We start from the raw sequence: 11,801 nt of genomic DNA, 5'->3' as shown, positions 1-11,801 counted from the left end.
TAATCTCTCTGAGCCTCGGTGTTGAGATTAAATGGAGAGTATAATAAAGACTGTAATAGGTGGCCAGCCCCTTCTCAGTGCTCTCTGTCAGTTATATTCTATTAGTGTTTGCACTGATATCATCACCCAAACACATAGTCTGGACTGGGACGCGGGAGCTGCAGGGTCATCAGGAAGGGAGATGACCTGAGGTCTTGGTCCAGCTTCCTCAGACCTAGTCTCCCCAGACTCCAGTCAGCAGCCACCTCTTCCATTAGTTCGGTTCTTGCTGTTCATTAAACTCAGTGAACTGCTTGTCTGTCATTCATTTATGATCACTTAGTGAGCGCTTCCTAACGGACAAGGCTCATTCTGGACTGGATCCCTTGAGGCGGAGTGTACCCCGGCAGTGTTCCATCAATGTGTTGCTACCTCGGCCCCTCCTCAGAGAGAGCAAGGCTGGGCCCCTTCATGAAGCCGTATCACCATGGACTGGATTAATTCTGCCTTTCCTACTTAGTTTTAGGGAATGCAATTAGAAAGAGGTCAGCCAGTGTGGGGACAGGGCCATTTCAGGGGAGCAGACACTCAGCTGACCCTACTTGGCCTCTTACTCGATCTCCTAATCTGTGTGTGAGTGTGTGTGTGTGTGTGTGTGTGTGTGTGTGTGTGTGTGTGTGCAGCTCTCCCTCCAGCACTGGCCTGTGAGGTCCAGAGGCATGCAGACCACATGAAATATCTGGAATCCTGCCTGGCCTTGACAGTCCCCATTGCCTGGCCTTCCACAAGCGACCTTCCTTCCCTGGGCTTCGTTTCCCCTCCCTGCCAAGCCCCCCTTCACCTTTACCTTGAAATCCTCCCTCTGCCCTGTCTCCTTCCCCAGTTCAGAGAACCGAGGCATCCAGCTACCCCGCCCTGGCCCCAGCTCCGGGTAAACAGGAAGCTGTGTGAGGGGAGCAGGGGTGTTCGGAAAGTCCCCGGCAGGTGTGTGGGTCTGCAGGGAGGGGGTGGCCCTACCCCCTGAGGTATGAAAGCCCCTGCCCCCTGTCCTGGTGCTGAGTCTGGATGGGGGCACGGGGACTGCAGGGCCCGGGTGGGAGACCCCAGGGGAGGGGCTGCCTCTTGCTGGCTGTAGCAGGAGCTACTTCTCTGGTGACCCTGCTGTTGGCAGTGCCCATCACTGTCCTGGCTGTGCTCGCCTTGGTGCCCCAGGATCAGGCACGACGGGTGAGTGGCTGCAGCAGGCGCCAGAGGGCTGCACACTCGTGGAAGTTCATTGACCTCTGGCTGTGCTTTTGCCTCCCTGGCTCCGCTGGCTCTCCCCCGGGGGATGTCTGCTCTGTCTCTGCTGCTCTCCATGCAGTCCTGCCCTGATGTTGCAAGCCCATTCCTGGCTGCTGTCTCTTCCTGATACCCAGGTGCCTGTCTCTCTGCCCAAGAGCACAGGCTTTGCTTGCTCTGCCTTCCAGCAAGACGTGTGTGCGCTAAGCAAGGTGCTGGAGGTAGCCCTAGGGCTGGGCTCTATGCGGGGAGGGGTGGAGCTGCCTTCAGCTAAATCTGAACTCTGGGCACTATGGCCCTACATCCAGGTGGAGAGGCTCACTGGCTCAGGAGCGCAGGCTCGAAAACGACTGGATGACAGCAAACCATCTTGCCTCTTGCCCTCACCCTCCAGCCTCTCAGGGACTCCTGACCCTGGTCTGCGTACCCCGATATCCTCCGGGAATCTAGGCTCCCCATCCCAGGGGCCTGTTGCACAGTTCTCTCAGGAGGCATCTGCAAGGGTGACCACCCTGTCTCCAGCCGTGGATTCTTCACCAGGTCCAGGGGTTCAACAACTGCCAAAGGGGGAGCCAGAAACTGATCTCAGCCCCGAGCTTCCTGCTGCCCACCTCATAGGTAAGCATCTGGCAGACCTGAAGAGTGCCAGCTGTGCACCCCCACAGCGAGTGAGGGTCCTCTGGCTCTGCTATGGCACTGCTGGCCCTTTCCCAACTCCTCCACCACCCTTTGCCCCTGAAGCGTCCCCCCTTCCAAGTTTTCTCTCTGTCTGACTTCTCTGGAAACAAGTAAAACCCTGCCAGGATCCGGCCACTCTAGGCCCCTCGGGAGGTAGCCTCCTTATCCCTGCCCCTCTCCGCCGAGTATCACACGTGCAAAAGACCCCGCCCCTCCGCGCTGGGTGCCGCTCACCCTACCCGGGTCCCCAACCTAGAGATCACGGCCCGAGAGCGCACGCGTGCCCCTCTCTGCAGGCGCTTGGATGAGCGGGCAAAGGCTCGGTTGGGAGGCGAGCCAAGAAGAAGCGTTTCTGAGGAGCGGTGTGCAGTTCTCCGGCACCGACGGGCTGGCGCTGCCGCGGGACGGCGTCTATTACCTCTACTGCCACGTCGGGTACCGGGGCAGGGCGCCCCCTGCCGGCCGAGGCCGCGCGCGCTCGCTCACTCTGCGCAGCGCCCTGTACCGCGCCGGGGGCGCCTACGGGCGGGGCTCCCCCGAGCTGCTGCTGGAGGGCGCAGAGACCGTGACCCCTGCTGTGGACCCCGTCGGGTACCGGTCTTTGTGGTACACGAGCGTGGGGTTCGGCGGCCTGGTGCAGATCCGGAGCGGCGAGAGGGTGTACGTCAACATCAGTCACCCGGACATGGTGGACTCCAGGAGAGGGAAGACCTTCTTCGGGGCGGTGATGGTGGGTTGACAGCCGTCTGCACCCCTGGAGAATCGACTGACGGTGCGAATGTGTGCATCATGATGTCCGGAGCGTCGGGGAGCCTGGGACGTCATGATCGGGGTGGGGTAGGGGGAACTGTAGGACATGAATTTTGAAAATAAAGAATGTAAACTGTGCTGGCTTGTGCCAGCGCCATCACGAAGATGCAGACGTGGTTTGATTCAGGGTAGCGTGCAGGGGTGGATGGCCTAGCTTTGAACGGTGGACCCCTGCTGCACCCACCCCCTGGCTCTAATGCCAAGGGTCCAGGTTAGGGGAAGAAGGGACAGTTAAATCCCGAGACTTCCCTCAGCGTCCTGATCACCAGGGACACTCACGAGACCCTTCACATACCCCCTTTCTCCTGGCTTCTGCCTCACAGTGAGGGGAAGGTAGACAGTATTCGTTCCCAGAGAGAAAAACTCCCGAAGACTGAAGAACCAAGCGCCACGGGCCCCTTAGCTCTCCAAGTGCTGCCTTCCTGACAGCTTTTACTTATTTTGAGTCAGGGTCTCATATGTGGCCCTGGCTCACCTGGAACTCACTATGTAGAGACCAGGCTGCCTTCAAACTCATAGGGATCCATCCACCTGCCTCTGCCTCTTGAGCGCTAGGATTAAAGGTGTGTGCCACCACGGGCTCCGACAGCTGTTTTTTAAGGGGTCAGTTCCAGGCACATTGAGGGGGCCGACTAAGGAAGAAAATTGAACACTGGGGAGGAGGGAGTGGGTGGAGACTGGTGTCTGAGGAGGAGCGCATGGAGGAAACTGATGCCCTGGGGTCCTCTCTAGAAACGGAAAGTCCTCACCCTGAATTCACACTTGAGGCACCCCCCCCCACAAAGTTGGGTAAGTGGGAGGCCCCTAAGATGAGTAACAGCAGTCCCCCCACGCCATGGCTGGAGGAGACAGAGGGGAACCCAAGGCTCTATGTAGGTCACCCGAGTGGGTCACCCCACAGCCAGCGTTAAACCACGTGCTTGGTTTTCCCCTCTCTGGCTACTGGGGTGAAGAAAGGCCCAACCAACCGTGAGCCCAATTAGGGCTGCCACTTTCTGGGGTTCCACTTTTAATTCCTCTTTTCTTTTCTTTTCTTTTCTTTTCTTTTCTTTTCTTTTCCTCTCCCCTCCCCTCTTCTCTTCTCCTCCCCTCCCCTCTTCTCTTCTCCTCTCCTCCCCTCTTCTCTTCTCCTCTCCTCTCCTCTCCTCTCCTCTCCTCTCCTCTCCTCTCCTCTCCTCTCCTCTCCTCTCCTCTCCTCTCCTCTCCTCTTCTCTCTCTCTCTCTCTCTCTCTCTCTCTCTCTCTCTCTCTCTCTTCCTTTCTTTTGAAATAGGGTCTCCCTATGTAGTCCTGGCTAGCCTGGAACTTTCTCTGTAGACCTGACAGGCCTTGAACTTACAATGATTTCCCTGCTTCTGCCTCCTGAGCGTTGGGATTAAAGGCGTGGCTACACATGGCTCCTTATTTGTCTTTGCCTGCCCGCACCAGTGGGGTGAGAGGGTGACCAACTCTGGCTAAAGTCTAGCCAGGCTTCTGAACCCCCCACACCTAGTCATTGCCTCCCTTGTAAAGGCTAGTTCTAGTGAAAAGCCCCATTAAGTCGGGTTAGCAAGCTCCCTCTTCCATATTTGATCGCTTCAGTCATCCTCCACAGCCCTGGGGTGATGTCTGATCACCTGGCCTGTCTTAACAAGCGTCTCGTCTGATCTGTTTAGACACAGTCCCCCTACCCCGATTTTTCTCCTCTCTTAGTCATTTGCCATTCCCCAACGCCCACCCCGCTGCCTCTTCAGACCCACTTACCCTCACTGCACACGCTACCAGTCTCTGCACCAGTAACTGTTATTCTGCACAAAGTCAGCCTTACATGCTTCAGCAGGTACTATTGAATAACAGCAACAATAAGAAATTATTATTATTATTATTATTATTATTATTGGTGTTGGGATCAAATCCAAGGCCCTGCATGTGTGATTAAGTAATTTTTCTTTAAAAAAAACAAAGTATTTAAACAAGGTGTTTTTCTCTTTCTAATCCACCCACCTCACATATTCATCATTTGTCAAAAACCTTGCTGAAACCAAAGCCGGCAATGGCCCCTTCACCCACGTAGTACCCTTTCCTGTTGTTGCTGTCGTGGGTTTGAATTCAGGGCACCCCATACGCTGAGCATCCCACCCCAACCCCCCATGCACACTGCAGAACCACACTTTTAGCCCTATGTCTTTTACAAACATTTCCCCTCGTCTTCAGATGGGAAGAACAAGGTTGCTGATGGCTGGGAGGGAGCAGAGCTGGCTGAGCCTGCCCTGTCCAGCACAGAAAGGGGCGCAGATAAAGGTTAGGTCTTCTCCGCGTAGACCGTCCCTCCTCTGTCTCTGTTCAGAGGGGAGGTCGAATGGCCGAGGGGGCACAGTTAGTGTTTGGAGTCCAGACACCTGAAGCTCTGGAACTTCCTTGGCTGTGATTCAGGTACCTGAGAATGTGGCTCCTCCCCAGCTCCTTGGGAGCCACAACAGCCGGAAAGAACTGCAGTACTTTCCCAGCAGGTATTTGGAATTCCCAGAGTGGGAAATTCCCATGCCCAGAGGCCAGGGTAATTAGGTTTAGGCCCCTGTTTCCGGGGACAGGTGGGGGATGTTGGCTGGGTTTTGTTCCTTGGGGTCTTAAGGACTAGGGATGTAGACTGAGATCTGGACCCAGAGACCTTACCCCTCCTGAGAGAGGACATTAGGGGTTGGTTTCCCACCTCCAGAGAGAGATAGATACGGACTTAATCCCAAGAAAGAAGTTGTATTTCTTTTCCAAGCAATCTTTATTTCTGGCACTGACCCGTAGGGCGATTACAGTCATGGCTCCCCTGGGGAGCAGAGGTTCAGTGATGTAGTGACATCCTGGTCACCAAATCAGCATTATTAAGACAATTGGGTTAGATAAATATTTTGTTTTAAACATAAGCAAAAAGGAGGCGAGGAGGCCAGGAGGCCAGGTGGGAAGGGCTGAAAGTTCAGCTCTGTTTTCACAGAAAACAAGTCTGTCTCAAGACAGCTCCCAACACTGGGTCCTCCAGGACACCCTAGCCTTCCAAATAAATACATTCATCAGCAAATAAATAAATAATAAATAATAAATAAATAGTCATAAGTGCAATCATAAATAGAGGGGGCTGGTTCTGTGAAGAAGGCTGGGCGCTGAAGCGTCTGGAAACATCCGAAGATAGGAAGGCCTGAGATCTTCTCCAGCAGCATTCTGAGCCAGAGGTAGCCTGATCCCCTTTTGCAGAACTCAGGAATCGACATGTGAGGCTCCAGTGAATTCTGGAAGCCCGTTTGAATCCTTGATGGTGGTTCATGAGAACCCCACAGTCCGGGCTGCTATCCCTGTATCTTGTGTTTCTGAGTGTTATAGTTGAACATTTTGAGCTCAGAGTCTGACCCTGAGCCGTAATTCCCTTACTAAGTCAGAAGGAGATGGACTGGGGCTCTGAGGAGTAGACAATAAAGGGGTCAACGCGGGGGCTGGGTAGAGAATGGATGGCCATCCATCTGCCTTACAGAGCAATGACTCCGAAGTAGACCTGCCCGGATTCTGCAAAGTCTAGGTATTTGGGCAGATTGACCTCGGCACTCAGTCGGTCTCCCTTCTCCAGCTGGAAGACCCCTCCCAAGTAGATGGGCTCGTACCAGGGCTTGAGCTCAGACCCCTCGGGGGTTTCCTTGGGGCAGGGGCTCTTGATGGCAGACAGGAGGTTGACTTTGTCCTCGTAAGAGACAGCAAAGCGGCTGACGGTGTGGGTGAGCAGCACATAGTTGGAGCAGCCTTGGCCCTTGAAGAGCACCTGGGAGTAGACGAGGTACAGCCCGTCTGCTGGAATCACCAGCTGGTTGTCTTTGAGATCCATGCCGTTGGCCAGGAGGGCATTGGCTCGCCGGCTCAGCCACTCCAGCTGCTCATCCACTTGGTGGTTTGCTGAGGGAGGGAGAGTTGAGTCAGTGTGACCCTGTTAGTTCACACCCCACATCCTGAGCCTCAAGTTCTACCCACACTTCATTTCCGCTTCCTGCACCCTCTGTCTTCCCACATCCCATTGGCCTTAAGGTCCTGAGTACCCCCACTAAGCCCCTGCTTTTGGATGCCTCCCTTTCACGCTTTCACAAGCTGTCTTCTCAGCCTGGTTCGACCCCCAAATCCCGTCCCTTCGTCCCCAAGATGCACACATAGAGCTCTTACCTACAACGTGGGCTACAGGCTTGTCACTCGAATTTTGAGAAGATGATCCTGAAGGGAAGAGAAGAAAGGCAGGGATGAGATCCTTAGGCCTCCCAGGCAGCATCTGTCTGTTTGGACCCCCATTCCCTTTCCTCCAAAACCAAAGCCGTACGTTCTCCCCGCTGCTTCCGTCCCAGGTCTAACTGCCGCCACCCTACATTAAGAGAGGCTGAGGGATACTTACTCAGTGTGAGGGTCTGGGCCATGGAGCCGATGATGGGGAGGTTGTTGGGGAACTTCTGTGTAGGAAGAGAAGGACAAGGTTAGCAGCCAGCAGCTGAGGAGTCACCGGCAAAGGAGAAGCCCCCAGCTCTTTCTCTTGGCTCCCGTGTCTGGGTTTTTTCATCGCTCATCCTCTGTTCATTCATTCGTCCTACCCTGCAGCATCTCTTCTGTCGTCTGTGCTTGATCTCACTTTATCTCCCCTCATCTCTCTCCTTATCACTCATGCCTCCTCATCTCTGCCATCGTTATCGCTGGCCTCTTCCCCATCCTTCTGGCCACATCCCGAATCTCTTTCCACATCTCTACATATGTATACATGTTTTTTCATTCATTCATCCCTCCTCCACGCATCCACTGGACAGAAGTTTAGTGAACTGGCTGCGTGGGTCAGAGGTCCCGTCTGTCTCTCTGTCTTTCTCTGCCACCGTCTCCACATGGGCTGCCTCTCCATTGTCTCCACACTGCCTGTGCCCCTCAGCCCACCTCTCTCCTTCTCTCGCCCTTCTGCCCTGCTTCTTCCTGAGTGAGAATGAAGGCTTCTGAGGCACTCACCTCTTCCCTTTGGGGGCCGATCACCCCAAAATTCAGCAGACAGAAGAGCGTGGTGGCCCCTGCCACGAGCAGGAAGGAGAAGAGGCTGAGGCACAGGCACCGACTGGAGTTCTGGGGGCCCCACGCCTTTTTGGGGAGTGCCTCCTCTGCCAGTTCTACGTCGCGGATCATGCTTTCTGTGCTCATGGTGTCCTTTCCGGAGGGGGCTGTGGAACCTTGGGCCGGTGTGTGAGAGGGACAGAACCTGCCTGGCTGGCTGCTTGCTTTTCTGGGAGCTATTTCCAGGGTGTTCTGGAGTCGCTGTTCTCCCTCCAGGCTGGTCCCCTGATGTCCTCGCTGAGAGAGCTTCTGCAGGCTGGGTGTGCAGACGGCTGCCTTTATAGCCCTTGGGCAAGAGGGCGGGGAAATGCTCTCATTCAACCAGCGGAAAACTTCCTTGGTGGAGAAAACCATGATCTCATGTGGAGGAAGCGGTAGTGGCCCTACACCTTCTGTCTCGGTTTCTTCTCCATCGCGGGGGCAGAGGTTTGGAAAGTTGGGGACACCCAGGCATCAAGGAATCTCCTCCCCCTCCCTGCCAGAATTCTGTGGCAATCTTAGGCCAATCACTAACTGTGTGTGCAGGACCCCGGGAGCTGAAGCCCATTTCCTCTCTGTCCTCTGGTGCTAATAATTGTCGATTTCTTTGCAGAGAGACCATGTCTCTGTCTTTTTCCCTTTGATTTCTAGATGGGGCTTCCACGGGGGTAGAAGCTGGCATTGGGGGTGCTTCTGACAGCTGGATGCACGGGGGGGGTGGTGGGGGGGGTGGGGGGGAAGAAATGTTTATTGGAGAGGGAAGCCCTCTGTCTGGGTTCTGGGGAGGAAGTGGCTGAGGGCCCAGCAGCTTGAGAATGGGGAGCGTGCACGGGCTTTGGGAGGGCTGCTGGGAGTAGCGGGGACAAGTATGGGACAGCCCCGGAGGGAAGGAACTCAGCCCTGGGAATTCACGGACCCCACGAGGCAAGTCTTCTCCTTTCATTCTGACCACGGGCTCCAGATGCTTTCAGTCTCGGCTTCCAAGGGATTGTTTATTTCTTCATAAAGCCTCTGCCATACAGTCTTGATGCGTGGCCCTGTCTCCTCAGACATCCATGTTCCATGCCCCTGCCTCCGGGGTTTCTTTCAACCTTTATGGCTCCACATCTTCCAATGATTCCCTTCCTCCACCCTCCCAGACCTGGACACCTTCCCACCCAGATCCCTCGTTCCTCCACCGTCTCCACACCCTTGGCTTAATCTCCCTGGTTTATCCTTTGGGTCTCCTCCAGCAGGGAGCTGCCTGGCTCCCACGAACCCACCATGTCTCTGGGAGCCGCCGGCTCCTTCTCCTTGTTCTGCCCACAGCCCGAGGTCTATCTGAGGCCTCTGTCCCCTATTCCATTCCTTAAAGAGACAAAGAAGATTCTCCCCCAATCCTGAATAGACAGACACAAGCAGACAGAACTTCAGAGAAAAGAGGTTTATTGGGTATCGTTGGTGCAGAAGGCTCTTTGAGGGCGTCTAGCCAAGCAATGCCCTTCGAGCCTTGGTCTTCCTTCTGTGAGCGCCTTGGTCACTCACACCTGCTTCTCTCCTGATGCCACCTCACCCTGTGCCTGGGACCTCGATGTCACCTGGTGTCCACTCCTCTCCTCTTTCCTGTCTCCATAAATAAATAACTTAACCTTGCCCTTCATAAATAGTCTCCCTTTCGCTGTCCTCAGGCACCTCCCCACATCGGTCTCTCCTCATCCAGGTCTCTGCCCCACCCAGACCCACAGAGACCCTGCTCTAGGCAGGAACTTCTAGGCAGGCTTGAATCCTCAGCTGAACATCTGGGGGTGGCCCCCGGGGAGATGTGGTCCCCCTGGAGTGCCTCAGACTCCTTCTGTGAGAGCTCTGGGTGATTTTGGTGGGAAAGGCTTGAGACTGTGGGGACGGGACGGGCAGAGGAGAGGCGGTGTGACCCTTAAAACGGTCAGCATGGAGGCTTGGAATCCAATTCCTGGATTTTTCTAGATTCTACAGAGCAAAAGCTCCAAAGAATACGCTGCTGGGGCTGAAGTGTAGATGGGAGACGCCATCTGTGTGGGTGGACAGCTGGTCTCCCTTACTGAGCAGGAACACAGCCCCCTGGTACATTGAGCGTACCCACGGTCCTTGCAGCCCCGGATACACGGACTTCTGTGCACTGAGGAGAGGCACGTGGAAGGGGTACTGGGAAGAAAGCAGCTGGACCTCATGGGCCAGGTAGATGGGAGCAGGAGTGGCCTTGGGGGAGCAGCTTTCCCCAGAGAAGACCACCTGGGAGTAGACGAAGTAGAGGCCGCTGGCGGGGACCAGGAGGGAGTTGTTGTTCAGAGAGAAGCCATGTCGGAGGAAGGCACGGTCTGTGTTTGCTCTCCAGAGCAGGGAGTTCTGTTTGCTGGGGTGTCCTAGAAAAGGTCATAAGGTGTTGAGGGGTCAAGGTCAGAGGTCTCCATCCCTGAGGAATCAGGCACTGGACAACTGGGGTGGCTGGAGTGGGATGCCTGTCTTCAGGGGTAAGAGAAGTTGGTGTGGGGAGATGGGGTGATCACTTGGGCCCCTGGGCGAGAAGGAGGACTGGACCTCTGGAGGCAGAAGTTTACCAACAAGGTGAGCAGCAGGTTTCAGGAAGCCACGGGTCGAATGCTTCTGAGGGGGCTGATGAGCTATCCTGGCAGCTGAGGAGCGAACACCAGAGAGTCCCTAGGGGAGAACAGAATTGAGAGGGTTCTAAGGCTCCGGGTTGGCTAGGCCACCCCAGCACCCCCATTATCCTGCTGCCTCACCTGGGGCCCTAGAGGCAGGGCCAGCAGCAGCCCCAGAAGGAAGACAGGGGGGGCGCCAAGCACCCTCAAGAGGTAGAGCCGTCCAAGTGGTGTCATGGAGAGAACCTGCAGAGAGAGTGTGAGTCGGGGAGGCGGGGCACACAGCGGAAGACAGATCTTACCCCCAGCTGAGACAGCCACCCTGAGAGACAGGACACAAGCAGGGAAACCCTGAAGTGAGCAGGGGTAGGAAGAGGACTGGAAGAGGAAAGACACACGGAAGAATCAGACAGGGTGGCAGGAGCAGAGAGAGCAACTGACAGACGGCCGAGTTAGACGCCACGGGAACAGACCAAAAGGCAAAGCCGCGGGGACCAGCCTCAGTAAGGCTGGGGGGCCGGGCAGGCTGCACAGGAAGGGCAGGGGTCCGAGTCGAGAGGCAGGATCTGAGGGATGCCTGTTACCAGGGTAAGCCCAAAGAGATGAGGCAGGAGAGGCTCACCTGCTGTGCGGGGTCCTGGGCGCCGGCGGCTTGGGTCCCTTTATAGAGGAAGCGGCAGTGTGGCAGGCAGCGGGCGGGTTCTAGGTCGGGGCTGGGGCCTGGGGAAGCCCCCAGGGCTTAGAAGATGCTACTGTTTCAGTCGAAGGCAGGAAAGGCTGAGGCCGCAGGCTGGTGCTCAGACAACTGAGTTCTGGGAAAGGGAGTGGGGTCGGGGGAACTGTGGGCTGCAGGCACTATCGGGGAGCAGGGTCAGGCCCAGGAGTTCCAGGGAAGGGACAGGCGATTCGTGGAGAACGAGAGGGGCGCAGCTGGGCTGCGGCTGGAAGCCTGGTTCCCTGAAGAGGGGTGGTTTGTAACACGTCTGCACCCTTGACTGCTCACCGTCTTCTCTGAACATTTCCTTCTCCATCCTCCCTGGTCACATCTGGGGGACTCTGTAGCCACATGTGGCTAGTGACACCTTTGTTTTTTCAGGTGTGAACCCAGGGTCGCATGCATGCTAGACAGGCCTTCTGCTTGTGGACTGACCTCCACCCTTTTCCTCCCTTGCCTGTGGGGGTTCAAGCCACTCAGGTTCCAGAGTATGGATTTTTGGTCCCTACCAGTTTCATGTCAAGCAGTTCCATTACAGAGCCCCCCGCCCCGGGTCTGGGGCATCCTGGTGTGTGACGATCCTAACGGCACCCCCTTAGTCTCTAGAGCAGTGGTTCTCAACCTGTGGGCCGCGACCCATTCAGCAAACCTCTAGCTTAA

At 55.9% G+C, this 11,801-nt stretch overlaps 3 protein-coding genes across 6 annotated transcripts; 1 reads left to right on the top strand and 2 right to left on the bottom strand.

Moving 5' to 3' along the window:
* The first annotated feature begins 694 nt into the window (after positions 1-694).
* On the top strand, positions 695-2,852 carry Ltb (lymphotoxin beta). Of its 4 annotated transcripts, none has more exons than XM_037199888.1 (3): positions 695-963; positions 1,655-1,878; positions 2,235-2,852. In XM_037199888.1, exons 1-3 carry the CDS (start codon positions 710-712, stop codon positions 2,675-2,677), a joined length of 921 nt encoding a protein of 306 aa, XP_037055783.1. In that variant the 5' UTR covers positions 695-709; the 3' UTR covers positions 2,678-2,852. The 4 variants fall into 4 exon arrangements, with proteins under 4 accessions (XP_037055783.1, XP_028743770.1, XP_028743769.1 ...); XM_028887936.2 differs by lacking the exon at positions 695-963 and adding an exon at positions 986-1,206 and having other exon boundaries at positions 1,569-1,878; positions 2,235-2,826; XM_037199889.1 differs by lacking the exon at positions 695-963 and adding an exon at positions 1,242-1,472 and having other exon boundaries at positions 1,569-1,878.
* Positions 2,853-5,483: 2,631 nt separating this feature from the next.
* On the bottom strand, positions 5,484-8,079 carry Tnf (tumor necrosis factor). Its single transcript, XM_028887933.2, has 4 exons — positions 7,734-8,079; positions 7,141-7,195; positions 6,918-6,965; positions 5,484-6,656 (listed from the first exon to the last, which is right to left on the bottom strand). Exons 1-4 carry the CDS (start codon positions 7,917-7,919, stop codon positions 6,238-6,240), a joined length of 708 nt encoding a protein of 235 aa, XP_028743766.1. The 5' UTR covers positions 7,920-8,079; the 3' UTR covers positions 5,484-6,237.
* Positions 8,080-9,219: 1,140 nt separating this feature from the next.
* Lta (lymphotoxin alpha) lies at positions 9,220-11,472 on the bottom strand. The gene is made up of 4 exons (XM_028887897.2): positions 11,049-11,472; positions 10,568-10,672; positions 10,385-10,484; positions 9,220-10,189 (listed from the first exon to the last, which is right to left on the bottom strand). The coding sequence occupies exons 2-4, from the start codon at positions 10,661-10,663 to the stop codon at positions 9,777-9,779; spliced, it is 609 nt and encodes a 202-aa protein (XP_028743730.1). The 5' UTR covers positions 10,664-10,672; positions 11,049-11,472; the 3' UTR covers positions 9,220-9,776.
* Between the last annotated feature and the right edge of the window lie 329 nt (positions 11,473-11,801).

This window comes from Peromyscus leucopus, chromosome 16_21 (genome assembly GCF_004664715.2).
Source record: "Peromyscus leucopus breed LL Stock chromosome 16_21, UCI_PerLeu_2.1, whole genome shotgun sequence".
Taxonomy (NCBI): Eukaryota; Metazoa; Chordata; class Mammalia; order Rodentia; family Cricetidae; genus Peromyscus; species Peromyscus leucopus.
This window is presented reverse-complemented; position numbering and strand designations above follow the sequence as displayed.

Bases quoted from the DNA above. Each gene is read 5' to 3' on its own strand.
- Tnf (XM_028887933.2), bottom strand. From the start codon at position 7,919: ATGAGCACAGAAAGCATGATCCGCGACGTAGAACTGGCAGAGGAGGCA. The intron at 6,966-7,140 runs GTAAGTATCCCT...TCTTCCCTTCAG, and splicing joins GGCCCAGACCCTCACACTGA to GATCATCTTCTCAAAATTCG. The intron at 6,657-6,917 runs GTAAGAGCTCTA...TCCCTCCCTCAG, and splicing joins GCCTGTAGCCCACGTTGTAG to CAAACCACCAAGTGGATGAG.
- Lta (XM_028887897.2), bottom strand. From the start codon at position 10,663: ATGACACCACTTGGACGGCTCTACCTCTTGAGGGTGCTTGGCGCCCCC. The intron at 10,485-10,567 runs GTGAGGCAGCAG...GTTCTCCCCTAG, and splicing joins CCCTGCCTCTAGGGCCCCAG to GGACTCTCTGGTGTTCGCTC. The intron at 10,190-10,384 runs GTAAACTTCTGC...GACCTTTTCTAG, and splicing joins ACCTGCTGCTCACCTTGTTG to GACACCCCAGCAAACAGAAC.
- Ltb (XM_037199888.1), top strand. From the start codon at position 710: ATGAAATATCTGGAATCCTGCCTGGCCTTGACAGTCCCCATTGCCTGG. The intron at 964-1,654 runs GTGTGTGGGTCT...CTCACCCTCCAG, and splicing joins GTTCGGAAAGTCCCCGGCAG to CCTCTCAGGGACTCCTGACC. The intron at 1,879-2,234 runs GTAAGCATCTGG...CCCTCTCTGCAG, and splicing joins TCCTGCTGCCCACCTCATAG to GCGCTTGGATGAGCGGGCAA.